Source organism: Ursus americanus, chromosome 28, assembly GCF_024610735.1.
Source record: "Ursus americanus isolate L20-20 chromosome 28, mUrsAme1.1.p, whole genome shotgun sequence".
Classification (NCBI taxonomy): domain Eukaryota; kingdom Metazoa; phylum Chordata; class Mammalia; order Carnivora; family Ursidae; genus Ursus; species Ursus americanus.
This window is the reverse complement of record NC_142154.1, coordinates 6403713-6430817: the sequence shown is the minus strand read 5'-3', so window position 1 is coordinate 6430817 and position 27105 is coordinate 6403713. Positions and strand designations below refer to the sequence as shown.

Here is a 27105-nt window from a genome sequence, read left to right as displayed (position 1 = left end):
CCGATGACTTACCAATTCCAGTCCCACAAAGAAGTTGGATCAGAAAGAGCATCTTGGGCCAGATGAACAGAAGGGAGGAACAGCCTGCCTGGGAAGAAGAGGTAGCTGGGGACCTGCCTGTACCCCAGGGGGGTGGCTGGCCACTTACTAAGTGGCTCACCAGCTTCAAATATTAGTCTCCCACTGGCCAGAATGGAGCCTCTCTGGAAACTGTGACTCACTGGAGATGTCCATGTTCTGAGGCCCTACGCTGGAAGGAACACAGGAACATGTTGGGCTGGTTTCTCTTCCACTCCCCAAGAGAATGATGCTGGCTCCATCTTTATAAGATGCTCTGGAGTCCGATGTGCCAAAGGCAAAGTTGTCTGAGACTCCCAAAGATCGAATGAGTCTCATGTGCCTATCGCATGCCGCCATTTTCTCATGGTTCTGTACTCTCCAGACCACCTCTGGCTTGTTCATGTCTTGCCCTCTTGCCTCGGTTCAGAACCACAGAGGAAGACAGGAAAAGAAAGAGCTCTAACCAACTTCAGGCACTTGACGTCCAGTGTCCTTGCTCACCAGCGTCCTGTTCGGAGCCAGTTCAGACCCCAAGGCCTCTTGAAATAGTCACAAGAGAAGGCGTCTTGCAGGAGCTACGTGTTCGCTCTTCCAGTGGACGTTCACCTTCAGAAGCACCAGATCTCTTCACCCACAGGGAAACCTGGCTCCCATGCTCCACACTTGCCAGTCAAGAATCACACGCATCCAAGAAAACCCTTGTTGGATCTTTGGCTCAGCGCTCCAATATGGTGGCAGCAGCAGCAGCAGCAGCAGCGCTTAGGAAGTCCAGCCACCCCTCCCAGGGCTCCGGAGAGCAGCAGGGCTGGCCACCCATAAAGCACCCACAATGCTTGCAAAGCTGGAGTGGCTGGCAAGAGTCCTAATGGTGGCCCTTGGTTTCTTGCAGACATTGATGAGTGCCTCTCAAGTCCTTGTCTGAATGGAGCCACCTGCGTGGACGCCATCGACTCTTTCACATGCTTATGCCTTCCCAGCTACCGAGGGGACCTGTGTGAGATTGGTACGGCCGCCTCGGCTTCAGCTAATGTTACTAACTGCCGCACACCCTGTCCTCCTCCATCACCCCTCCGTCTAACCGCAGTCTCTCGGCGCTGGCTGGAGCCCCCACGGTCCATCCAGACAGCCATGGCAGGGGCCACCCCTGAGAAGTCTGGCCTCGTTCACTCCCACTCTTCTTGCTGTTCCTTGTGGAAACCCTCCTCTGGGGCATTGGCCGATCTTCCCACAGGAGAGACACGCAGGCCGGGCCAGCCTGCACTTTGGAAGGTGGGGCTCTGGGGAATCTTTAAAACACTAACCCTCTTCAGGGCTTCCAGACCCACTGATGCCACCTCGAGGTCAGTGCATGCATCAGGCCAAAGAGGACAGACAGAGCTGATCCCGTGCGTTTGTGTGGAAGGAGGCTAGGGGTGGGAGTCATCGGTTCTCTCTCCGGAGGACACCGCAGATGTTCCAGCATGAACCAAACTCCAGGTCATGAGCATGCGTTGGCCTGCTGCATGGCCCATGGGACCTTTGTGGCCCCTCCATGGCCTTGGGAGCCACCAGGCCACAATGGCCATGCTACCTCTTTCTCCTCTGGCAAGAGCTCTGTTTTGCCTGCCTGAGAGCTCCCGTGTCACCAGCAGGACGTGCATGAGCAGGGACTGCTGCTTGTCACCTTCCCATCACCAGTGACATCTGCCATGTCAGTGCCATTCCGGCCCGTGCTTTCTTTTCCCCGCCCTTGTGCAAGTCAAAAGGCTGGCCAGAGAGAACAGAGCCTCACTACAAGGGATGGGGGCTGAGTTTCCCCTCTTGGGTCTCGCCAACCCCTTTGCTTCTGCACCCGGGCCAGGCTCCGACAAGGGAGCTGTGAGCCAGGAACTTCCCAGGGCAAGCCAGAGCCCCCCATTCTCTCACCTCTGGTGCTTGTAGTCTCCCCCCTGCCATCCTCCTGGGCCTCAGGGCCATCCCAACTCAGAAAGGGGGAGAAGGGACTTGTACTTACTAGTAGCAATAACCCACGCAGACCTAGAAGCATGCAGGGGTTCAAAACCATTTTCTATGATCTCTCAAGTTAGATATCCCAGAAACCTCCAGGAAGCAGATGAAACTCCTGGGAAGTCTCCCTTTGGTCCTAAGCAGGGTGGGGAGGTAGTTTGGGATTGCATGTTCCTTCGAGGCACCGCCAAGATTACAGACTGGTGGAGGAACTTAAGACTTCTGGGAGAAAAGGCCTGGACCCTCTTCCTTCCCTGCAGCCTCCCACCCTCCACCTCTACCCTGAGACACCAAGAAATTGGGGATGGGGTCTTGGCTGGGGGGAGAACGGAGGGTTATAGGATTCTTTCCCCAGGCTGCCAAAATGTTTGCCACAAGGGAGAAATGTCTGGAACATCCGCACAGATGACAGCTCTTGGATGTCAGACTAGGAAAGGGGGTGCTCTGCCAGTGTGGAGGCAGGGCCCCTCACCGGACTCTGTGCTCTGGCGGGGTGCAGAGATGGTACTGGCACAGCGCAGCCAGGTGCTGGGCCAGGTCTCCCAGCTAAGCAAAGCGAGGCTCCTTTTCTCCCATTTCCGTCCGGCAGGTGCTCCACGGCTTGGCTCTGGGCCACTGCAGCTTCCCACCTTGCTGGAATTCTGTTCCTGCTTCCCCAGAGCCTCCATCCTGCATGTCCTGGCTGCTCCCAGAGCTGCTACACGACCCCCCCCCCCCACCCTCCAGGTTTGCCTGCTCAGCTCAGCCCTCAGCACTGTCAGCCCTGGAATGATGTCTCTGGCCTCCTCAGGTGCTAAGCTACCTCTGAGGCCTTGCCGCCTTCTTTCCAGACCCTTGCCTCGCTCCTTGGAGGAGGCATCAGCTGCAGGGGCCAGCAACCTCCTCCTCAGCCCTCCTGCTGCTCGTCCTCTTCTCCGCAGGCTGCTGGCTTCTGCGTGTCCTCTGTCTCTGCCTTCCCCGAGTGTCTCTCTTCCAACCCTGCCCAGCATCCGCCCCTTCAGCCTAAGCCTCCGCCCCGTCAGGTACGGGTCCTCCCTTCCTGGGTCAGCCAGACTGTGGGTCGCACCCAGTAAGGGAGGCTCCATACAGCCCGAGGGGTTCACAGCCCTGCACTCACAGGACCCACAGGCCTGAGGGGCAGCCCTTCACCGGGGAGGCCGCAGGGGAGGGAGGAAGAGAGGGTCTTGGAATTCTCTCTGTCCATGGCGTGCTGGCTGGCGGTTGACAACCGGCTCCTGGAGGGGAAGAGGGAGCCCTGATGGGTAGCGTCTGCGATCGCTGAGGAATTCACAGCTACCATCCTGAGGTCACTGAAGGCAGAGATGGGAAGACGCATTCATAATGCCTCTCCCAAGCCTGAAGGGGCCAGCTCCCGCCCCTGCTTCTGTCGGTCCCTCCGGGCTGCTCCAAGAGCTCCAAAGCGGCCCCTTCTCCCAACTCAGAACCCCTAACCCATATCGGTTTGTGAGGAGAGACGCCCCTCCCTCTTCTCCTCTGCCACCGAGAAATTATATAAACAGCCGAGGCCTCTGGATCATGGTCCCCCCATTGGCTACCTCGTCCTCCAAGAGTCCGGTATCCCATGCCCAGCCAGAGCCAGCTCAGATGGACAGATGTAGAGCCCTGAGCCTTCCGTAGACCCAGAGCAGACCGACTCCTGCTCCTCTGTGCCCACCCGAAGTGCCATCTCATGCCCCCAGCGTTCCCTGCTGCTGCCCCATCACACGCTTCCCACAGCTCCCTCCCTCCCTCCCCACCTTAACCTCAACACCCCCCAGAGCAGGTAACAACAGGAGAACACGCTTCCCACAGCTCCGTCCCTCTCTCCCCATCTTAACCTCAACACCCCCCAGAGCAGGTAACAACAAGAGAAAAGCTTGGGGGGGGGCACATCACGGAAAGAAAGGATGGGAACATGCCCAGAGCCTCGGGGGCTCCAGGACCAGGCCTTCCCGGCTCCCACCTTGAGCCTCGTCTAAAGGGGCCCCTTCTTTCACGGACGGACATGGAAGTCGGGGTGAACGTAGGCCGCTGGCATGAGACTGGCCACACCGGACACCCCCAGGCGGCCTCGGGGCCTCCGTCTTCACGCCCCTGACCTGTGTTGCAGACCAGGAGCTGTGTGAGGAGGGCTGGACCAAGTTCCAGGGCCACTGTTACCGCTACTTCCCCGAGCGTGAGAGCTGGGTGGATGCCGAGAGCAGGTGCCGGGCACAGCAGGCACATCTGAGCAGCATCGTCACGCCCGAGGAGCAGGAGTTCGTCAACAGTGAGTGGGGGGGGGGCGGGGGGCTCGGGGGGGGGGCTCGGGGCCTCACTCACCAGGAGTCCGCAGACTTGGACCCAGAGAGGCTGCAGGGTGGGGGGTGGGGGGAAGGGGGTTTCCACCGCTGGGGCTGCGCCCTGATGCCCCAGACTAACCCTGGGGCTCTCGCCGCTCCACTCCAGCTCAGGTGGTGGTCCCAAGTGCACTCCGCACGTGCTTGTGCTGAGACCCTTGTCAGGGCCAGAGAAGCAGGTGGCATGTTCCTAGGAGCCCGCCCACCCCCTGCCACGCCCCCACCCCCTCGGCTCTGCGAGCTCAAGTTCTAACAGCCACACCCTCCACGCCTCTCTCTAGACAACGCCCAAGACTACCAGTGGATAGGCCTGAATGACAGGACCATCGAAGGAGACTTCCGCTGGTCAGATGGACACTCCTTGGTGAGTTCTGCCGGGGGCACCGGGGAGAGGTGGCGGCCCAGAGGAGGGCAATAGAGATCCCGGGACCTCGTACACCCACTGAGCAGCTGCTGGGCTGGGAGCCCTGGGGGCAGGGACTGGGTCTCCGGTGCTCTCTGCAAAGGTCGGGTGGGTCAAGTGAACACTCTCATGAAGACGGGGGTGAGGAAGACAAGGACGGAATGCAGGCACACCATCAGAAGGGGTACATGGAGGCTTTCGAGGGCTTCCTTTCCCACAGAGGACTCGGTCTACTCAAGGAGGCAGGCCGACAGAAAGCAACATAGATGCCAAGGGACAGTACACATAGTAAATGCTGCAGGTCAGCAGAGGAAGTCAGGGAAGGCTTCCTGGAAGAGGTGGATGGGAACAGGGTCGTGGGTCGGGGAAGGGGACGCTGTCCCAGAGCCAGGCCTGAGGGAGAAGCCTAGAGAGACAGTCTGGACTTGGGAGCCATTTCTCTACCGCCCAGTCCTACCCAAGCGAGGTGGCCTGTGAGCCCCCCCCCCCCCCCACCTACTGGCCCAATGGAAGAGGAGTGCCATGGGCCCCTCATCGGGGAGGGAGAAGAAGGCGGGGTCAGGCCAAGCTCCTGCCTCAGCCTCACCCTTGCCCCACCCCCCACCCCCAGCAATTTGAGAACTGGCGCCCAAACCAGCCCGACAACTTCTTCGTGAGCGGAGAGGACTGCGTGGTGATGATCTGGCACGAGAAGGGAGAGTGGAACGACGTGCCCTGCAATTACTACCTGCCCTTCACGTGTAAAAAGGGCACAGGTGAGCAGCTGCCCGGAGGGGCCCGCTTGGATGGAGTCAGGACGTGAGGCTCCTGCTGTGGGACCTGGGAGGCGTCTCCTGGTCTCCTGGCTGCTGATGTCCCCTCACCCTCCCAGCAGGCAGACTGGCGCTGGGGGAGGTGCTCTCCCCCGCCCGCATCCCAGGGCCAATGGCAAGAGCAGGCCCACTCCTAGGGAGAGTGAGGGTCCCAGGCTAGAGGACAGACCGGCCCCTACACATGCAGCCCCCTGGGCACCTGCACAGAAAGTCACTCACAAGGACTGTCCTGGGTGTGGAGCCCCGCTCTCTTTGGGGTCCCCAAGGGTGTCAGTTGTCAGAGCCTGATCTTCTGCTTAGAGTCTGTAGACACAGAGGTGCTGGTCGAACACGTGCCTCCTGTTCCTGTGCCCGCCCGCACCTCCTTTCTGTCCCAGAAATCACAGACCATCTCTGGCTCTCGTCCCTTTTCCCACCCTCTCCCTCCCTGTTGTCTTTCCCTCATCCCCTCAAGACCCTCCTTTTATTCCCGCCCTGCTGCTCTAAATCACATAGGAATCCAGATGTTAGAACCAGTGGTTTCCAGATGCTTAGCACAGCGTAAAAATGCCCCTTTGCCAGCAGCCAGGGCTCGCAGCGGGTGTCCAGGCTCGGCGCCCCTTCCTTGGGCTCTGGGCTGTCTCCCCACGGCCAGAGGGGGCCACACCAGCTCATCACAAGCATGGGTCATCACGGGAAACCCTCCGAGGGCCCTTTCTCAAGGGTGTTTGCCCCTCAGTGGCCTGCGGAGACCCCCCCGTGGTAGAACACGCCAGGACTTTCGGGCAGAAGAAGGACCGGTACGAGATCAACTCGCTGGTGCGGTACCAGTGCACAGAAGGCTTTGTCCAGCGCCACGTGCCCACCATCCGGTGCCAGCCCAGTGGGCACTGGGAGGAGCCTCGGATCACCTGCACAGACCGTGAGCAACCTCCCCCCCCCCCCCCCCCGGCTGGGCCCAGTGCCAAATCCCGCCAGCAGGCCCTCCTTCCTGCTCCCAGAGCCCTGGCGGTGGCTGGCCCTCTCCTGGGGTTCCTGAGCACCAGCTGTCTGCACACTCCAGGGGCGCGGTCACACTCACTCCCCCTGCCCTCAGTGAGGGCTCGCTCTCGCTTTCACTGAGAGGACGAAGGAACAAGCAGGTGGTCTGCTTTCCTTTTCAAGACCACCTCAAAGCCTCTTAGCCCCAGTGGGTGCCCAGAAAAATCAAAACCAGAAAGCGGGTAAAGCCTCAGGCTGCCTCCTTCAGCCCGTCGTTTCTGCAGGGAGGGGGGCCAGCGGTAGAGGGGCAAGTAGGGAGAGGCTTGGCTGCCCCAGCTTTCGAGCGAGCAGTCCAGATTTCCGGTCTCCCTTTCACCGCAGCCTCCACGTACAAGCGCAGACTGCAGAAGCGGAGCCCGCGGGGCCCCCGGAGGAGCCGGCCCAGCACAGCCCACTGAGAGATGCTTCCAGGACGCTGAGCCCAGGAGCCTCGCCAGGCTGACAGCCCATGCGGATGGTGTCCTCTTCTTGTCGCTTTCTGTCATATAAGGAATTCCATTAAAGAAGGAAAAAAACAAATCCCACATTGTGTATGCACCTGCCCCCCCAACCCCCCCAATCGCCAAAACTGCATCTGATTTCCCCCCCAATGCCAAAGCAAAGCAAACGTATTGTAACCCGTGGACTGAGTTCAGAGAATTTCTTCAATCTCCCGTTGTGCCTTTTCCAGGGACCAGTGCAGGGACAGGGGGAGAAGGGGAGGGGTTAAGTTAAATAAAGAAGATTATTTTTTGTTTCCTGACTTTATCCAAGAGCAGTGCAATCCTTGGTTTTTTCACCTCCAGGGAGAGCTAGGGAGGAGGGAGGAAGGGACGCGAAGAGCTGGGACCGGCCGCAACTGAATGTATTGGACGAGAGGCCAGGAGGGCTGCACCATCTGTGTGGGGGGAGAAGCCTCTGGGAGAAGGGGGGTCTCCACCGAGGGTGAGGGGGCAGGAGAGAGCCGTCGAGGGATCTTCCGCTGCATGGGGGGTCGGGTTCCCTCCCAGGGTCCCTCTTCCAGCATCCGCTCACCCGGGTCTGCCACCCTAGCAGGTGTCCATCCCGGCAGGGCTGGGGGAGGGTCACTTCCTGCCCAGCGGGGGTGCGGCCCCACCCCTCCCCCTCCCCCCACACCCCCGGGACCGTGCAGGCACCAGAGTTCCGTGCACCTATTTATATTTTTGAAAACTGAAGATTATGATAATTATAATAATAAAGACATTGGAAGAGATCTCTTTCTTTTCTTTTCCCTTTTTTTAATTTAAAGAGGTCTACCGAAGGGGCTCTTCAGAATGGGCCAGTTGGGACATGTTTCGATCAAATGACCCCAAATTGGGTGAATCTTGTCTGTTCACAAAGCCTGGAACAGTCACACCTGTTGTACTCTATTTTTGTGAGGGTACCTGTGCGTTTGGTGGACTGTGTGTGTGTGTGTGTGTGTGTGAGGGCCGATGGGTGTGGTGTTTGCATTTACAACTCAAACGAGGCATCTGGTAACTTTGCACGGTTTGGTTCTTTGCTCGCACGCTGCTCCCATCGGAGGCGCTTGGTAGAGTCAAGAGCAGGGACACATCAGGGCTTATAAGAGGGAACAAAACAGTTGCAGGCAGCCTGGGAACAGTGAATCTTGCTTACACGTATTTGCGGCTAGCTAGTTCGCTGGCCACTAGCAAAAAGGGCTGGGCATCCTGCCCTCGAGGAGGCTATAGGATATCAACGGAAACAATTTTGATTGCTTATGGACTCCCTCGAAAGACCGAGTGGAACCCGAGCGTGCATACTAGGGGCAGCCCCCCACCAGCCTGTTCCTTCAGAGGCCAGGTGCGTGCCACCTCTGCTCATCACAGTGGCCCCGTGGGCCCTCACATCTGTGTCTGCGACTGTGTCTGGGCGCGGCTCGTGCGTGCTGTGAGCCTGCCGCTATCTTTTCAGGTGTGTATATGTGCGGTACAGTATTTGTCGGTGAATATAGAGATGTGTCCAGACGACCTACGAGTCTGGAAATGAGTGGACAAAAGTAGAGAGGGTGCAGTGATGGTCACATAGAAGAGACTCAATAATTATGTCATTAATTGATCAACTGATTAGTTGGGAGTACAGCGACGTCTGTGGTCTTCAGACTTGAGCCTGCATCAGACTCAAGAGGGTTTGTGACAGCACCAGAGCTTCTCCTATGGACGGTCTGGGGTGGGGCTCAGAAATTGGCCATTCTAATAATTTGCCGGGGTGCTGCCTGGTCACACTTTGAGACGTGAAGAACGGACTCCGTAGCAGTGTGAGTGGCAGAAGTGTGCCTGAGCAGAGGCAGGCCTGCTTTCCTGAAGCTGGGGTCGGGGCAGGGGCAGAGGGTGAGACATGGAGAGGGCTGGTCTCTGAGATCTTGGGGTGTGTCCTGAGAGGCACCTCCTTCTCTTCCGGGCCTGAGCTGACACACAGCCTGGGAGGGGAGATGGTGGGAAAGCAGGCTGGAGCCTCCAGCGACTAGGCCAGCACCCGAGGCAGGGGCGCCACAGGGCAGGCAGCCAGAACCACGGGGGGCCTGAAGGTGCAGCCCACGGAGCCCCCGGAAATAGAACTGCCCCCACTCTCCCTGGAAAGGGAGCTGGGCCCGGACTGAACGAGGCAGAGAGCCAGACACAGGGACGGGGGGTCACAGCACCATTTATTGTCCAAAGAAAGTACACACACCTGAGGGCCGCTCCCTGAGCAGGGACAAAGGAGAACAAAATACAGACTCTTTGGAGAGAGAAGGAAAAAACAGGGAGAGAAGTTTCTCCCTTTCCTGGGACTTCACACAGAAGCCTAGGGACCTGCTTCCAGCCCCAGCTCCTCAGCTGCACTGTGGGCCAGCAGCTTCTCCGAGGAGGAAGAGGAGGCAGGAGACCACAACGCCCAGCTCCAGGGCCCCCGGGATACCCTCCCCCTGCCCCAGGCCAAGGGGGAGCTGTAGCCACCAGGCGTCACTATTCGCTCTGGGCACCAGCCTCCCTGGGGCAGGGAGAGGGGCTGCGTTCAGAGATGGTAGAGCCCTTGTCAGCCCCCGAACCTCCAATGGCCTAGAGGAGAAGGGAAGAGGGATTCCCAAAAGGGGGGAGTCTTGGGGTGTCCACCTGAACAAAGGGAGGATTTGGAATGTTGGGTTTACCCCCCCCAAAAAAAGTAATTAAAAAAAAATTTAACGTGAGAAGTATAAAAACAATACAAAAATTGCCCCAACCCGCAAGGGAACATGAACCATTCAATAAATACAGTGCGAGAGGGGAGGGGGCGGGCTGGTGGCGAGTGCACTCCGGGGGACTAACGCAGACGGTAGCAATACACGCCATACTCCCGGCCCTGCGGGTCTGGGAAGCCGAAGCTTCGGACACCAGGCTCCAGGAGCCCACAGTTGGGACGCGGGTGGACCACAGGGTAGCGGACACTGCCATCCGCCAGCCAGCCAGCATCGCAGCGGTCCAGGCCACGGAACTTCCAGGCAGCGAAGAGCTGGCCCACCTTGGCAATGTGGGCGCCGTCTTCCCGGCAGGCCTCCTCCGCCTCCGCCAACGTCAGCTTCTCCGGGTGCTCCAGGTAGTACACCTGCCCTGTGGGAAAGCGGGCTGTGAGGGCTGGGCAGCGGAGGCGGGCACCCAGAGGGGACAGTGCGGCCTGCAGAAACGGCAGCCCATCGGACCTCACCTAGCAGACCTGGCAATGATGAGCCCAGGGAGCCACCGGGCTGCGGGCACTTGCCATGCATCCTTGGCGAGGTCCCTCCCCAGTTCTGACCCCCTCTCTGAGGGTTCCATCCCACTGCCAGAGGGCCAGGGTCCCTCCCATCATGTCTGTACTCCACCTCCCCCTTCCCTAACTGCACCCTGGGTGGGCACCCCACCTAGGCCGCACCAGAGTCTCTTGCCCACCCCATCATTTACTGAGTCCCGGAGCACCTGGCTGGCTCAGTCAGTGGAGCGTGCAACTCTTGACCTCGGGGTTGTGAGCTCGAGCCCCATGTTGCATGTAGAGATGACTTAAAAATAAAATCTTTAAAAAAAATCTGTTACTGAGTACCTACTATGTGCCAGGATACTTTCCTGAACGTTTGGGATGAGACAATGAACCAATTACTGTCTTTATTTACCTTCGCGTGAAATGATCCCCGTTGTGAGGACAGACCATGCTTTATTGGTCTCTGATGCCCAGAACCTAGTGCTGGCCCCAGCACACAGTAGGCTCTCAAAGAATGTCTGAAGCGCAGCAAAACACTCAAAACTCAGCCAGACGTGGCTTCCACCCCTGCAGGCACTCCAAACCTCCCCGTAAAGGTGTCGGCAGGGCAGGCAGAGGGGTCCTAAAGCTGCCTCCCACCCCCGGGCCCGCGCTGGGCCGGCGCACTCACCCCTGAGGGCGGGAGCGAAGCAGAACGCATCATAGCGGTGCAGGCGGTGGTGACGCGGGCCGTAGCTGCGCACGCCAGGCGCCAGGCCCAGGCCCCCGCAGGGCTGCCGGACCCGCGTGATGGGGTACTGCACCGAGGCGTCCTGCAGCCAGCCGGCATTGCACCAGTCCAGGCCCTCCTCCCAGGCCCGGAACAACTGCTCGAAGGAGGCCACCACCGCATCCTGCTCCACACACGCCCGCTGCGCCTCGTGGAAGTTGAGCTGGTAGCGCCCGCGGGGGTGCTGGTAGGGAAAGACCACACCTGGGGAGGGAGGAAGGAGGGGGCTGAAGGGGCGGCAGGGGCCCAGCGGGCTGGAGACCCCAGTCCCTGCCCCCCACGCCACTGGGAAGGATACTCCCCCCAACACACACACACACACACACACACACACACACACACACACACACACAGTCCCTCACAGAAGCAAACCTGTCATCTCCTGTCCGGGTCCGAAGCAGAGTCTATGTCTGCTCTCCACCACCCTCCTGGGACGAGGCTGGCACACAGCAGCACTCAGAAACCATGTTAAGGTCATGAATGAATCACCCAATTAATGTCCCCAACTACAGAATGGGAACACCCCCGAATTCACAGGGCTGTTGCAAGAACCCAGTGCCGTGGTCTCAGTGTGCCCCCCTAACTGGTGTTGAACTAATGTGATGGTCTGTGGAGGTGGGGCTTTTAGGAGGTACTTAGGTCGCGAGGGTGGCACTCTTGTGAATGAGATTAGCGTCTCCCACAGAGGTCGCTCACTCCTTCCACCACGTGAGGACACAGAGAGCCATCTGTGTGACCTGATAGAGGGCTCTCACCTGACCACACAGGCACCCTCCCATTCCCGTCATACTCAACATCAGGGATGAGGACTGTGACCCCTCTGGCCGCCATCTGGACTAGACAGGTGGATGCTGATGATAAAGGTCCCTGACTTGCCTTTTATCCTCATCTCCTCACAAGGAGGCAGACGAGGCCCTCATTTCACACTGCAGGGGACGGGAGCTCCAAGGGGATGAGGCGTCTACCCCGGGCAGCCCAGCTGGGGTGGGTATGGAGCCAGGACATGGTCCTCTCTACACATCCCAGCTGCCTCCCTCGCAGGTAGGGGAGGTATGAGGACACACAGCCCGTCCTAGAGACAGAGGAGGTAACAGCCCCTAGCGATTGCCCCCGGGAGCCCACACACAAGGTCTGGAGCGCAGGCCCTGGTGGTTTAGACAACACTGAGTTGACTGTTGTTGTTTTTTTCATTAGAAGATTTTTACAGAAAAATCCAGAGATTTCACATAAAAGTATATGCTTCTCTTGTCAAATCAGAAAACCTGGCTGCGTGGGGTCTGCTTCTGGGCCTGAGCAGGGCACTCCTTTGGGCCAGGACGACGGCTCAGCCACGTGCCCCGGTGCCCACCACTCCTCCCACGCACACTTGGTTTGTGCTGCCGCCGACTCCGCTGGAGTCTCAGCTCCTGTTTTCCTCGCTCTGAACAAGGTGTGAGCCAGAGGGAGTAGTGCGTCCTGGAGCCCGACTACCTGGGGTCAAACTCCTACTCTGCCATCTATGGGCAGTGTGACCTTAGGAAGTTACTTGACCTTCCTGTGCCTCTGTTTCCACATCTGTAAAATGGGGCGATGAGAGCAGTAGTTTCCCCGTGGGGTGGTTTTGAGGACTGCATGGCTGTCGAAAGCACAGAGTTCTAGAAAGTTTCTCGGGGCCCTCTCTCCCCGTGGCCCAGGCCCCCACATGCCCCCACCTCTTGGGGCCTCACCCCGCAGCTCCAGCTCCACCAGGCCGCTCTCGTCCTCCAGCCCATCAATGACCTCACAGCGGTAACGCCCGGAGTCCTCCAGCCTCAAGCCGCGGATCTGCAGCGACACTTGGCGCTCCCCGTCCCGCCGCAGGCGCACCCGGCCCCGGTAGTCTCCAAAGGAGCGGTGCCTCGGCCCAATGGCCACCAGCACGTCCTGCTCCGGGGCCCCATTCTCCGACAGCTTCCACCATTTGACGCGCACGGGCCTCGGGGACAGCAGGGCCGGCTCGTAGTGGTAGCGGCAGGGCAGGGTTGCGTTGGCCCCTCGGTGGGAGAACAGGGTCTCCTCGGGCGTCTCTACCACCAGCTTCACCCCATTGAAAATGCCTGGGAGAGAGGTAGGATGCTGATGGGGATGTGTTCCAGCGCATCTGTGCCCCTGCAAGGGCCACCCCCAGCTCATCCCCAGCCCCCGCCAGGCTCGGAAGTTACCCATTGCAAGAACGGCCATATGCTGCACCCCTGTCTGTATCCACACGCTCTGCACCATGACCTTGCATCTCCTATCCAGAAGGGACACTATTTCCCCTCCCCCTTGAATCCATGCTGGCCCTGCCACTTGCTTTGACCAAATGAACATGACAGAAGTGACTCTTCCCCTGTGCCTGCTCAGAGTCTGGGTCCACTCTTTCCCGGAACCTTGCCAGCCCCCACGACAACGAGCCTGGGCTCACATGCTGGAGAAGGAGAGCCCACAGGGACCAGAGACAAGCCCTCGCAGCTGGGGCCATCCTGGGCCAACCAGCCCCCAGCTGACCCGTCCTACCGGCCGCAGGCACCATCAACTGAGTGAGCACAGCCAGGACCAAGGACATGGAAGGCAGCCCCAGAATGCTGACCCGTGGAATCACAATTCAAACAACAAAACAAACAAACAAAACAAAACCAAAAAACACCAAAAAGGCTGTTGTCTTAAGCCATTCAGTTTGTTGTGCGTAAGAAGCGACCTGATGTGGCAGGCTTCTCGCTTAGCAGGTGGCGGGCTAGGACTCAGCTCTCCCCGAGGGTCCTTCCCTACCACGCTGGCCACGGGAGAGCACAGCTTGCCCTTTCTGTCCAACCGTTCCCCCTGATGCTCCCCAAATACCTAGCAACGCAGGTGAGATGAGGTGAGGACTTCTACACGAGACTATGTACACGCAGGGCTCCTGGGTACAAATAAACACAGAGCCCCCCACAGTGGCACCAAGAACCAGGTATGGCTAAGGCTGGCTCATCTGTAACTTGAGACCCCCGACATAGGTCTTACTACCTCATGCTCTTGGGCCCGGACTTAGACCCTTGGAGGGACACAGGGTAGGGGAGGACAGTCGTTCTCCGGGGTAAGCAGCAAACAGGAGGCTCCCTGCTGGGGCTCCATGCTGAAAAAGCCAGGTGCTCTGGTGCCGTGGTTCTCAAACGGGGGTCCCTGAGCCAGCAGCAGCAGCAGCACTGGGAACTTGTCAGAAATGCAAACTCCCAGGCCCCACCCCAGACCCCCTGAATCAAAAACTCTGGGGGTAAAGCCCCGTGATCAGTGTTTGAACGGCTTTCCAGGTGACGTTGCCGGTCACTGAAGTTGGAGAAGGCTGTTCCGGACAGGCAGTAGGCACAGAGGTTTGGGACCACAGGCCTGGAGTCAGAGAAGCTGGAATCTTGGCTCCAACTTTCCGCAAGTCTAGTCGAGTCTAGAGAAATCGGCTGACTCTCCAAACCACTTTCCTTATTTGTAGAATGGGGTCCCATCGGTAGCCACAGTGGGCTGTGCTGCGGCTCAAATCAGGTAAGGTGGGGCGTCTGGAAAAAGCTCAACAGACGTGAGGCAGGCCTATCATGGAGCGGCTACGACGTCCTTTGTTTTCCCCCGATGCTCGTTCGTAAAGCCGTGTTCGAAGCTTTACCCCGAAGACAATGAGAATATTGGGCTAAATCCTAACACCTCCGTATGACCAACACTATACAGACGAGTAAAAGAACCTGGCAGCTAGATACCCACTCAGTGACCTTGGAAAAACTGTATTCTGTGAAGTGACAGGGAGAGCCCCCTCTATCAAAGGCTAGAGGGCCCCACCTGACATGTTGGCAACGGTTCCCCCAGGTGGGGGGGATCATTTGTGATTTTGCTCGCACGTATTCAGGGACTGAAGGGAAAGTGGTGAAACTATGGGTAGAAAGTTTAAGTCTTTAAGTTTCCGTGAAACTCGTTGAAGTCGTGAGTGTCTAACAAAACAAATTCTGGGGGGAAAGGAAGGTGGGAGGCCAAATAAGGGCGCCCCGAGAGAGCCAGGTCCTAATCCCTGGCCCATAGAAAGTTGCCTTCTATGGCAGAGAAAGAGGACTAAATTAAGGATTGCAGTCACACGTATCTTCTTAGTGAGGGGGCCGAGGGAAATGTGACCCAGAGGCAGATGGGAGCGACTCAGGTCCATCAGTAGCCATGGGACACCGGGAGAGGCAAGGAACACCTTCTCCCCGAGAGCCTGAGGGAGGCTCGCATCATGGCCAGGTGGGCTGCGTTCTCAGTCCGGCCACAAACAAATCTTGGCACAGGTGCTTACGATCTGTGCGCCCTGGGAGGCTGGCTCAACTCCAAGCTTCGGGTTCCTCATCCATGAACTGAAATAATCCATAGTATCTGCTTTCGGGGCTGCGGGGGTGGCCGCCACCAGCGTGGCCTGGTGGGTGCCCTCATTGTGCTGGTTGGGAACCTTGCTTGTGTGCCAGGGCTTTTGCGAGGATCGTATGAGACAACGTACGGAAGGCACCTAGAAGCATGCCTGACGCATAGTGGGTGCACAACTGCCAACTACAAAGTCACCTGCCCAGAGGCGCCTGGGTGGCTCAGTCGGTTAAGCATCCGACTCCTGATTTCGGCTGAGGTCATGATCTCAGGGTCGTGAGATCCAGCCTGAGTCGGGCTCGATGCTGAGCATGGAGCCTGCTTAGGATTCTCTCTCTCTCCCCTTCTGCCCCTCCCCCCCAAGTCACCTGCCCAAAGCCATGCAGCTACTAAGTGGCAAAATTAAGATTCAAACTCATCTATCTAATCCCAAACCCCCTTTCCACTGGGGACACCGGGGAGGTCCCACTGCAGTTGGATCTTGGAAAACTGGCAGGGCTCTGGGAGTGTCCCTAAGTGCACAGCTGATTGTCTTTATGTGCCTCTGGCTCTGACCACTCCAAGCCCGGGGGACTAGCAAACACTGAGTAACTGAACCATCCCTTGCACTCATCTCAGAAATGAGCCCAGTCCATTGCAAGGGCCCAGGTAGGGAAGGGGCTGCTGGCTCCACGCCCTGTCTGTCCCCTGTCCCGACCTGGAACCTGCATATCAGAACAGGAGCCAGGCGAGGTCCTGGTCACCCCGGGGAGCATAGAGCCAGAGCCAGGAGGCCGCCCACCTTCACCGTGGCCGTTGCCCAGGTTCCAGCCGTTGGGATTGTTGGAGTAGTAGAAGCCGTTGTAGAAAGGCAGCCCAGAGACGCAGGGCAGGGGGTACAGCAGGACCAGCAGCAGCGGGCCCATGGCGCCAGGCACGGCTGCAGCGCCAGGGTGTCCGGGGTAAGACGGGAGCCTGGGGCAGGCTGGCAAGAGAAGAAAAACAAGCCAGTGAGAGAAGCCTGCTGCAGGGGGCCCGAGGGTCCTTGGGTTCCAGCACCCACTCACTCACTCAACAGATCATTACATAGCATCTTCTGTACCACCCCCCCTCCCCCCGCAGGCCCTGATCTCACAGCAGAGGAGACAGAGGGGAGCGAGCCCAGGTCCTGCCCTCTGGGGAACCGCATCCCACAGGCAAGATGGGCCAGAAGCGAGCCAACAAAGCCAAGGGAGGGGTTAGGAGGAGGCACGACGTCCTCGGAGAAAATTACACAGGGTGAGGAGGCGGTATCGAGTTTTCAGATGGCACGCTTGGATTTGAAAGATTGTGAGCAGCATTTTCTTAATGACACGGAAGAGCCTAGACTAGACTAGAAAATCTCAGGGTGTATTCATGTTTAGTGAGAGGACGCCTGCATTGTTGAGCTTTCGTTTCAGTCCCGAGAGGTCTAAAGAGGTCTCCGGGGGTGACGGGGAGTTCACAGATTGATTTATCCTGAGTCAAGGTCAAAAAAAATGTTAAATGCCGTGCTTAGAGCACTTCTGGGGGCCATTCCAGTTTCTGTGGACACACAAATAAAATAGGCAGCTAGCCCTTGGGCTGGAGTGCGTTTATTTGGTTTTTTTAAATATTGCATTTAAATATTATACCTCGATGATTGAGTTTTTTTGGTGCACACACCCCCCCTCCTCTCGTGTATTTGGCTCCCAAGGCTAAGGCCTCACTCACCTCCCCCTCACCTTTGCCCCGCCCTGCTCATTGCCATTTGCTGAGCCCTTAAGGATTTAAAAGACCGGCAGCCTTGGAAGAACTCGATGCAGAGAGGGGGCAGAGTCACGACGCTGTGTGGGGAGTATAGAGGTGGGGTAGAGAAAAGGAGCAGGAAACAAGACTGAAAACGGGTTAGCCGGGTGGAAAGGGCACTGGGGTGGGCCAAGCAGGGGACCGGCAAATGCAAAGGCCCAGAGGCCAAAGGGAGCATGTGGGGGGCTGGGAATGTGCTGGAAGTTCTCTATCTGTGCTTCCCTCTGCTCTGGTCCCAGGGACGCTTCTCGCTTCTCCGGGCGCCCTGGCCTCTGGCTTCCAACGGGAGGCACCCACAGGATGGGGGCGGGAAGGAGAAGCTGCGTCCCCCTAGTGACCACAGCCCTGCTGCTGGCTCCTCTCCCCAGCACCTGCTCTCCTGGGCTGTGTAACACTCTTTCTTCCCCTTCCCACCCACACCCCCCACCCCAGGCCTGGGGGGAGAGCCTGCCATTGCTTCTGTCTTCTCCCTTCTGCATTGCCTCCCATCCCCACTCTAGAAGCCAGCCTTTCCTTCCTAATTAGAGCCTCTTTATTGGAAACACCCAGGGTGAATTCTTGCTGAAACCCTGGCTGATCCAGGGGAGAGGCCATGAGAGGGGTCAGCCGGTCCAGCGTCTAGATGCCCTTGGGTCTCCAGCTCAGGCTTTTCCCTCTCCTTTGTCCCGAAGGCCCTGGGGTGCCAGTGACGGCTGTAAACAGAGGAGCCACAGGGTCAGAAGAACCTCTCAGAAACACCCTTCCAGGGGCTGTGTTGAAGGGGGACAGTGGGGCAGTAAAGGCCAGGGCACAGCGGGCGTCTGGAAATATGACTATGATTATCATGCAGCAACGTGGAAACACTGCCTAGGGTGTAATTTAAAATGGACAAACAACAGGAGAACTGCCCTTTTGCTATGATTGTAAGGCTGTGGCCCCGTGAATGCCTGTTGTATGTAAACCAGAATGGGAAAGAACAGCAAAAGGAGGGAGAAGGGAGGGAAGGGAAAAGAAAAAAATGGGGCGCCTGGGGAGCTCAGTCGGTTAAGTGTCTGACTTTGGCTCAGATCGTGATCTTGGGGTCCTGGAATCAAGCCCCACATCAGGCTCCTGCTAGGCAGGGGGTCTGCTTTTCCTTCTCCCTCTACCAAACCCCCCCCCCCCGCTCATGTGCGCGCGCGCGCTCTCTCTCTTACAAACTTTAAAAAGAAAAAGGAAAGCATGGAATCTGTAAGGAAGGGCAGTGGGATTGAGCAGGGAACCTTCTTGTTTTCACAACCGTTAGGAGCCCCTGCTGGAGAGGAAGGAGCAAATATGGAGGAAGTCGACAGAATCCGCTGCCCTCCTAAACCCCTTTGCGGAGATCCTGAGGCCCACAGCTGCCCTCTGTGCCAAGCACTGCAGGACACTGCCCTTCTGAGGTCTCGCTTCTTGGCTAAGAAGCGTCCCCAGGTGACCCCCATAAAGCCTCACAGGGACTTAAATCTGGGCAACCTAACAGGTTTGGGGGTAGGAGGATCTGGGTTCAAACCCCATCTCCACTACTTACAAGCTGTGTGATTCCAGCCAGGTTTCCTCACTTGCGGAATGAACTTCATTAAAATCCCCTGACCTATGTTTCACCCGAGTGTTCTACTTCTCTCCTACCCTAACGTGGTTCTAGAAAGGTGATGACCGGCCAGCAGAAAGCTGTAATTTCTGCCTCCCTCTGCAGCGAGGAGGGGCCCTGGGGCTCCGTGCTGGACAATGGCAGCGATAACACGCGCCCCACGCAGCTCTTGGGTCAAAACAGTTAGGGATACCGTTTCCTGGGATTCCTTCCCTCCACCTGCTGGCGACCAGAGGAGTCACCATAGTCTCACAGATGTCCCACCAGCCCTGGACCTCCCCCATCTGCACTGTACCATGAGAGAAACAAAGTCCTAGCGTTCTTAAGCCGCCCCGTTTGGGTCTCTTTGTGAACCCAGCTGGGGAGCCTCACTTGGACTGGCCTCATTGGCACAAAAGTACTAACGGCTGAGTTTAACGAGCACTTACGAGCTCATTGACTCCTGAACACAAGCCCTGCAGGTGGAACCTCTTAGTAGCCTCATTTTACAGCTGGGAAGACCAAGGCACAGAGATTAAATCATCGGCCCGAGGTCATCCAGCGAGGACATGGCAGAGCTGGGATCTAAACCCACTCTGGCTCTAAAGCCCAGAATGGCCATGTCAAATTCAGGGAAGTGACATGCCAAGCACACAGCTCAGGGCCTGGCACACAGCAGGACCTCCTAGGAGAGTTTCCTTTCCCTTCCTTGAGGTCCCACGTCTGGAACCAGGAAGGAAGAGGAACGAGGACAGAGGCTGTTGGTACGGACCTGGTTGTCACAGGCCCCACTGTGTCCCTGGGCACCCGCAGCCTCTGGCTGCGTAGGGCTGGCCAGTCCCCGTCTGCCGTGTGCCCTGCCTCACAGCAGCTCCTCGCAGCCCCGATGCCCCCCAGTGAGAAAGGGCTTCCCTGGGATGATCAAACGGAGGTGTTTCTGCCACAAAGTGATACTTGGGTGCCTGAAAAAAATGTGTACTTTCGCATTAAATAAGGTGAGGGGAAATAAGGCTGGGACAGATAACTTAAAACCTATGCGGCTTTGTACCCAGAGTGTTCACAAAACCAGGCAGAGTCCTCCTAAACAAACACCAGCACCGTGAACTCTCCACTGACCTTGGCACCAACGCCCTATCAGCCCTTCGCAGCCTTCACCACCCGGGCAAGGGCTTCCTCCTTTGAGATGTAGGTTTTTGGGGGCCTTGGATTCCAGAGAAACCACATTTGCCAAAATTAAGAATCTGACCCAGGGTGGAGCCATCTCTTTCAATTTTTTTTTTTTTAAACTCCAAGTTAATGGCTTTGCAGTGTCATCCTCTGATTGCTACGCTTACCCGAAAACGTTGCGTGAAGCTGCCATATAGGGACCCCTCTCTCCGCAAATCCATTGTGTCCTTGAGATGGTGCGAGTTTGGATCCTGAGAGGTGGGACAATTTGGTAGGTAGGGATGCTGCATGATCCAAATCTATCTGGTTCCTGAGTTTTGCACACTCAACAGCAACAGACCGGATCATAGACATTCATATGTGTACTTTTCGGCAGGACCGTCGGCATTTATCTTACAGTCCACAGCTTGCTAACGCCTGCTCTTTGCTTGTGAGAGACCCTGTTACAGTCGCTCCAGTACGTCAGCACGCTGAGAAAAATCACTGGCCTAACGCTATTCCATGATACACTGACCTCAGTCCCCCACTGTTCTTACCAATCGTGGATGAGGTCATTCATCCTCTAGAAACATGCACTGAGCCAGGAAAGGCTGGAGCACCTTCTGGGTCCTCCAGCGAGCTCCTAGGCACCCCTTCCCAGCCTCCAAGACCCCAGCACACATTCATAACCTCTGTTTTAAAGGGCTTCCCTGTCTAGCAGCTCCCCTGACCCTTCCAAGAACCCCTCCCACCCCGGTCAGCAAGAATTTTATTCTCCCCAATTAATCCACAGGTAAACAGAGGCACAAAGACATGAAGCCAGCGTCCGAAGGTCACATGGCCGAGACCGCAGCGGCAGGACTCTCTTGTAAACTCTTCAGCCAAACCCCATAAGGATCTGTCCTAGAGAAGGCCTGCCCTCCGCTTGTCCATGCACTTGCACAATGTCATTGTCTGCGGGTTTCACAACGTCAGAATTTTTATCCCCCTTGTACAAACAAGGAAAATGAGGCTCAGAAACGCTAAGTTGCGGGGGTGCCTGGGTGGCTCAATCAGTGGGACGGCCAACCCTCGGTTTCAGCTCAGGTCGTGATTTCCGAGTCACGGGATCGAACCCTGTGTCCAACTCCACACTCAGCGGGGAGTCTGCTTGAGGTTCTCTCCCTCTGCCCCTCCCCCCACTCACGTGCGTGCACAGGCGCGCGCTCTCTCGCTCTCTCAAAAAATAATTAAAATCTTTAAGAAGAAAAGAAATGCTAAGTTGCATGGCTAAGGTTACCCAGAAAATAGATGAAGGGGGGCGCCTAGGTGGCTCAGTCGTTAAGTGTCTGCCTTCGGCTCAGGGCGTGATCCCGGAGTTCTGGGATCGAGCCCCACATCAGGCTCCTCCGTTGGAAGCCTGCTTCTTCCTCTCCCACTCCCCCTGCTTGTGTTCCCTCTTTTGCTGGCTGTCTCTATCTCTGTCAAATAAATAAAATCTTAAAAAAAAAAAAAAAAAAGGAAATAGATGAAGGAGCTGGAATGTGGCCTCATTCACTCAGCAAGTATTTATCCTGCATCCGCCACGGGCCAGGCATAGTTCCCATGCAGGATGCAAATCAGAAGTTGCCAGAGCTCCCATTCCAGGGAGGGAAACGGACAGCAAATAGGATATGGGACATCCATGTGGTCAAAGTGTTGCAAGTGAGAGAGGATGTTGCAAGAGGCTGAAGCAGGGGAGGGGTGCCCCCGGAGACAGGGTGGATCTGGAAGACCTCCCTGAGAAGGAGACCAACTGAGGGTGTGAGCTTTGAGAATTCTGGGGAAACGGCAACTGCAAAGGCAGGAACGGCTTCAAGTCCAATGAGGAGGAAGAGGGAGGGAGGCAGGAAATGATGTCCGGGCCATAGGCACAGGACCGGGTGCGGCGCTGAACGGAAGACCTTGGGGGGGGGGCCTTTCTGGGGAGGATGGCCCGGAATCTGATTTACATTCTAAAAGAACCATTCTGGCAATCTTCCACCCTTAGCTCCAGGGCATGTCCTCCTCCTGGCTTCTCCTTTCCAGCTAAAGGCAGCCCTAGTTCTTGCTTTTTTTTTTTTTTTTTTTTTTAAGATTTTTAGAGAGCACGAGTGGAGGGGGGGAAGGAGAGGGACAAGCAAACTGTACACTGAGCAGGGAGCCTGGTGCAGGGCTCGATCCCAGGACCCTGAGATCATGACCTGAGCTGCAGGCAGACACTTAACCGACTGAGCCCACCCCCAGGCACCCCAAAATAGCCCTAGTTCTCCATCACTTTCGGCCCCTCTCCACTCTGGACACCCACCTAGGTCTACTCTCCGGTTTATTAACACTACTGCGAGGGGTGCCCAGCTGGCTCAGTCAGTGAAGCGTGGGGCTCTTGATCTCAGGGTCGGGAGTTAGAGCCCCACCTTGGGGTGGACCCTACTTAAACCAACAAACCCCTCCCACAAATGGAGAGGTGTGATCTGGTGACACCTCTCTTTGCTGGATGCTATCCCCAGCAGTCATGCAACCTGAGAATGAGGGGAGGGGTGCCAAGAAAAACAAAGTGAGTCCTGAAGGAAAGATCAGCCCTGTGTCCAGGAGCTCCCACCCAGGTGGAAACTGGCCCTCCTCTCCCAGCCCTCTCTGACAGGAGTGCAGCCCACAAAGCCTGAGACAGCCAGCTAGACTTGCCACCTGCCAGCTGGCTGACTTCACTTCCCGGAACAGAAGTTTCCTGGTCTCCTGAGCAGACTAATAGGGAAACTCAGGGGTTAAAGACAATGACCACCCTGCATGTTCGGCAAATGCTAACCACTACCACTCAGGCAAGCAATGGACAGCCTGGGCTCCCGACCCTGGCTACCCTGGTGGCTGTAGGAGGCTCCCCCAAATCAGCTGGAGCTTTGCCTGGGCAAAGACACAGCTGCACCCTGAGTGACCGTGATCAAGTTACTCAACCTCTCTGTGCCTCCATGACCTCGGCTGGGGAGGATGGGGGAAGGATGGACACTAGAACCTCACTCTAGGGCTGAGGATCATATAAGGTGAATTATGTCCAGCTCCAACACATAGCAGATGTTCCCCCAAACAGGTGCTAATATGTATTGGCAGAAGAGCAGAGTGGCAGATTTCGGATTCTAGAATCAGGCCACCGGGATTCGGTTTGGGTTCCCCCAGTTACTAACAGTGTATCAGCGGGCAAGTCACTGAGCTCCGCTTTCCTCATCTGTAAGATGGGGGTCACAATAATTCTAACCAGAAAGGAGTTCTATAAAAACGAAGGGAGAGACCGTCTGCAGAGCCCTTAGCTGCCTGGCAAGAGGGCAGGCACTCACAAAATCTAAGCGGTTATTACTATTGTAAAAAGTGCAGCCTCCCCTTATTTCGGTGAATCTTTCTCCCCTCTCACTGCCAAGGAGAGAAAGCAGCCACCATCGCCTTCTCCTTACAGCTGGGGAAACGGAGGCCAAGGGCACGGAGGTGAGTGAAGTATCCAAAGCTTTATCTTTGGTAAACAGGCAGAGGTTAGAGAAAATTCCTGACCGCCCATCCTTTGCTTTTCCCAGCACCACTTTCCTCGGGACCCCTCCCCACAGCAGAGTAAGGGGAACGCCTACATGGAAGGAAGATGGAGCCCCCCCAAGCTCTCACTTGCGCGGCGGAAAGTAGAGTTCCCCCTCCACCAGCAGGGGGCAGCATTGCCCTCCAGGTTTCCACAAGCCCCGGCTCCCGAGGAGAAATTTGACTTCGGTGCCCCCTGCTTAGACAAGGCTTACAGGGGCCTTTGAAACCTGCGGCCCCCGGAAAGTGGAAGCTGGAGGTGTTTCCTATCAGCATTCCCAGCCCGCTGGCCCACGCAGGGCCGCGGGAAGGAGGCCAGGGCGCTTCTCAATCACCTCCCCCTGCTGCAGAGAGCAGAGGCTCTCCCGGGGGTCCGCGCTGGGCACCCGGCGCTGGGCGGTCCAGGCCGGGTCACACAGACTGCTGGGGCCTTCCTGCGAGTTGGTGACAGAGCTGGGTCCAAGCGCCCGCGCTGTTTCCTTCCTGGCCGCCCACCGGCCCTAAATGCCTCCCTGAGCGACCCCATCTCCTACCCAGAGCGCTGCTCGCCGCCCTCCCTCTGCGCCTCTGGTCACGCTGCCTAAGGCAGAAACCCCCCGAACGGAGGCCTGAAACCCCCGGGCATCCTTTGCGCTTTCCGTGGGACCGCCGAGGGGGCGGCAGAGACCAAGAGGCGCAGGTCGGCCCGCCAGCCGCCCCGCGGGTTGCCCCCAACCCCCACCCCCGGGCTCCCGTGGACCCCAGAGCACCCGACACATGCCGCGGGGCAGAGCGCGGCCTGCCGCGCACCGTGCCGGAGGCTGCAGGACCCAGACGGCACGAGACGGGCAGGGATCCGGCGGGCCCCGCTGGCAAAGCCGCTGGACCTGGCGGTGGTCTCAGCGGCATCGGATTTCGCTGGGGATGTGCCTCCCGATGGCGCGCCCAGGGGTCCCGCGCAAGTGGGCCCGCGCCCGGACGCTGCTCCCCCCACCCCCGAACTCGCGCCCCGGGCGCGCCCCAGGGGCGATCACAACCCAGCTCCGCCCCAGCCCCGCAGTGCCCAGCGCGCTCCTCCTGCCCACTTCCCCGACCCTACCCTGGGAGACGTGGGGCCCCGCAGGAGACCCAAAGCGGGGAAGGGGAACACGGTCCGCAGGGCCAGGAGCCCGGCCACCCCCGAGCTACGTACCGTCCCCAGGCGGCTTTGGACGGCTGGAGCGCCTCCAGCCCAAGACTGTCCGGGTTCTAGGAAGCGGGCGGATTTGGGGGTTCTTGAATCGCCTGAGAGGAAGCGGTTGCGGACAAACCCCCGCGTTCCCGCCGGGCCAGCCCCTTAAAGGAACACACGCCCCTTTCCCTCCAAGGGCTGGGCCCAAAGGGAAGAGTTGCTGCCGACTTGGCTCCAACTCTGAGATGCTAGCCGCGCCGTAAAGGGAATGAATGTCCAGGAGCTGCTGTCACATCTTGGGAGAGGGGTGAGTGGGAGATGGAAGAGCTGCGTTATTGAGGGTCCCATTAGAGCACTCTAGTTTACCAAAAACGGTGGGACTAAACGGGGGGGAGCCCCTCTCCACTCTGCAGGTGGGCTATGGCTGCCCCCCACTTTCTGGAGCAGGAAGGGTAAACGTTCTGTACGTTTACCCCCGCATAAGGTAAGGGGGCGCTGACCTCCCTCCTGCCCGTGAGTTTAGCCATCATGAAATTCCCAGAACGACTGTTAACTCAGTCAGGCACAAGGATGCTGACCCTAGTAGGAAGGGCTTGAAGCAGTGGTCTGGGGGGAAGGGAAGGCAAAGTGAGGGGTGCTCCCAGCAGCCAGCAGGGGCAACCAGGCTTCTAACTGGTACTCCAACAGGAACAGGGCCCTCCCTTATAATCCTGACATCTGTCTGTCCAGCCATCAGGCAGGCACCACCTCCCAGGACTTGTTTGGACAGGGTGTTTTGTGTCCACCCTGGTCAACAGGGGTCCTGGGCTGGACAGTTTGCCTCAGCAGAAAAGCCTAGAGGTCCTACAACCCTGGCCGGGAGAAGGGTCACAGGTCACTGAGTGCAGAATCTATTCCTAAACACGCTTCAAAAAGCCTGAATGCATATGTGTGTGCATATGTACGTGTGTGTGTGTGTTACACAAGAGCCAGGAGCACATCAGAGCACAAAGAGCTGCAGGGAACTAGAAGGTACACTGTGGCCGAAGCAAACGCCAGGCGTCAGGGAGCCAGTACAGTTTCCTCCATGGAGAGGAGAGACTGACCTCCGCGTGGAGATGGACTGAAGGAGAAGTAAGACTCAAGTACTACCAAGGAAACTCTTGCAAGCATCTCCGATGATGACGTGACCCGTGGTTGAGGCCTCCAACGAGCCAGGCTTTGCATCCGGGCCTCTTCTCCATTAGTCCCCACAAGGCCACGGAGCCGGTCCTGTTATTTCCATTTTACAGATGAAGGAATTGGGGCCCAGAGAGATTTAAGTAAATTGCGTAAGGCCGCTTGGAGCCAAGATGTGAACTCAGGTTTTCCAACTTGAGACCTTGAACGCATCACTCCACCCCATTTAGACCAGAAACAGACCAAACTCCTGGGAGAGGTGGGTGGAGGGGTTCCAGGGCTGAGAGCCACAGGGGAAGGGAGAGGGACCACAGGGCAGGGCAGCTTTGCTCCAGCAACCCAAGTTTCATGCACCAGCAGGTGGAAACTCAGTACTGGCTCCCCAGACAGGAACAAAAAAGCAAATTTGGGGAGAAGATGGTGAACGCGTGTGGGAGTGGGGGAGGCTGCCCAGGGGGAGGGTCAGCAGTGAGGACCCCAGGCTCCCCGGAGGGGGACTTTCAGAAGACTATGGCCAACTCATCCAAGGTCACAGAGATGAGCAGAAGGGCCTGCGTGGCTTAGGCCATTCCAGAGTGGCCTCAGGGCTCCTGGGCCCGGTGGGGACCTGTGACTACAGCCGGTAAGACGGGCCCGCAGCAAACACTCAAAGCCACAAACCGGGATTGCGGACAGATAGGAGAGAAACTCTGTTTCCCCTCATATAAGTGGGACTCCTTGGGTTCTAACAAGGCCCCGAGTGCAGTTCATTATGGGGGTGGGGGGAGCCATCCCAGAGCACAGGTGCAGGGGAAAGCGGCTTCTCCCACTGTCTGCTAGTCCCCAGGAGAGGCCAGAACAGGGTTGTGGCTAGGAAATGCTCCCAAAAGGGTGTCCGGAGACCAGCAACCCCCCAGCAAGACTGACCCCAGACACAATCCATGCAGTTCCACAGAAAAGATCTCTGAAACGGGAAGGAGTGGGCCGAAAGATCCCCCAGGGAGACCCAATCCCCAGTTTACTCAGAGACCACAGCCAGGCCTTTCATTCTGTCCCTACCCCGCTAAGAATCCCTGGCAAGGGCAGCTCTCAGGAAGGAGCCACTTCCAGACTAATTTTCCTCACCGAGTTCCAGCAAAGCCACACCCTCCCTTTGGCAGCCACGTGGCCAGGATCTGCTGCCAAGAGGCGCCTCTGTGTATCACTGCAGGGCTCCCGAAGTTTGTTCCAGAAAATTCACCTTGTGTCCGAAGGCCTGGGCTACTAGGGTAGTTTCCCAGCTAGTCAGTCCCTCCTCCACCTGCCAGTCCCCTTCCCAGATCACCAGGGCACTGACCTGCACTGT

At 57.7% G+C, this 27105-nt stretch overlaps 2 protein-coding genes across 4 annotated transcripts in view; one reads left to right on the top strand and one right to left on the bottom strand.

Annotated features, from left to right (window-relative positions):
* Window positions 1-7790, top strand: part of ACAN (aggrecan) — a 63341-nt gene extending 55551 nt beyond the window's left edge. The window contains exons 13-18 of one of the 2 annotated variants that reach the window (XM_045813144.2): window positions 950-1063; window positions 4157-4315; window positions 4667-4749; window positions 5399-5543; window positions 6319-6501; window positions 6942-7790. In XM_045813144.2, coding sequence (XP_045669100.2) covers window positions 950-1063; window positions 4157-4315; window positions 4667-4749; window positions 5399-5543; window positions 6319-6501; window positions 6942-7018 — 761 coding nt within the window. In that variant the 3' untranslated portion in view covers window positions 7019-7790. The remainder of the gene's footprint in view (window positions 1-949; window positions 1064-4156; window positions 4316-4666; window positions 4750-5398; window positions 5544-6318; window positions 6502-6941) is intronic. The other variant, XM_087856651.1, reaches the window with a different exon arrangement.
* A 1463-nt stretch (window positions 7791-9253) lies between these two features.
* Window positions 9254-24776, bottom strand: HAPLN3 (hyaluronan and proteoglycan link protein 3). 2 transcript variants are annotated; one of them, XM_045813151.2, is made up of 5 exons: window positions 24645-24776; window positions 16208-16390; window positions 12771-13154; window positions 10981-11283; window positions 9254-10186 (listed from the first exon to the last, which is right to left on the bottom strand). In XM_045813151.2, the coding sequence occupies exons 2-5, from the start codon at window positions 16329-16331 to the stop codon at window positions 9900-9902; spliced, it is 1098 nt and encodes a 365-aa protein (XP_045669107.2). In that variant the 5' UTR covers window positions 16332-16390; window positions 24645-24776; the 3' UTR covers window positions 9254-9899. The 2 variants fall into 2 exon arrangements, with proteins under 2 accessions (XP_045669107.2, XP_045669108.1); XM_045813152.2 differs by having other exon boundaries at window positions 12786-13154.
* Between the last annotated feature and the right edge of the window lie 2329 nt (window positions 24777-27105).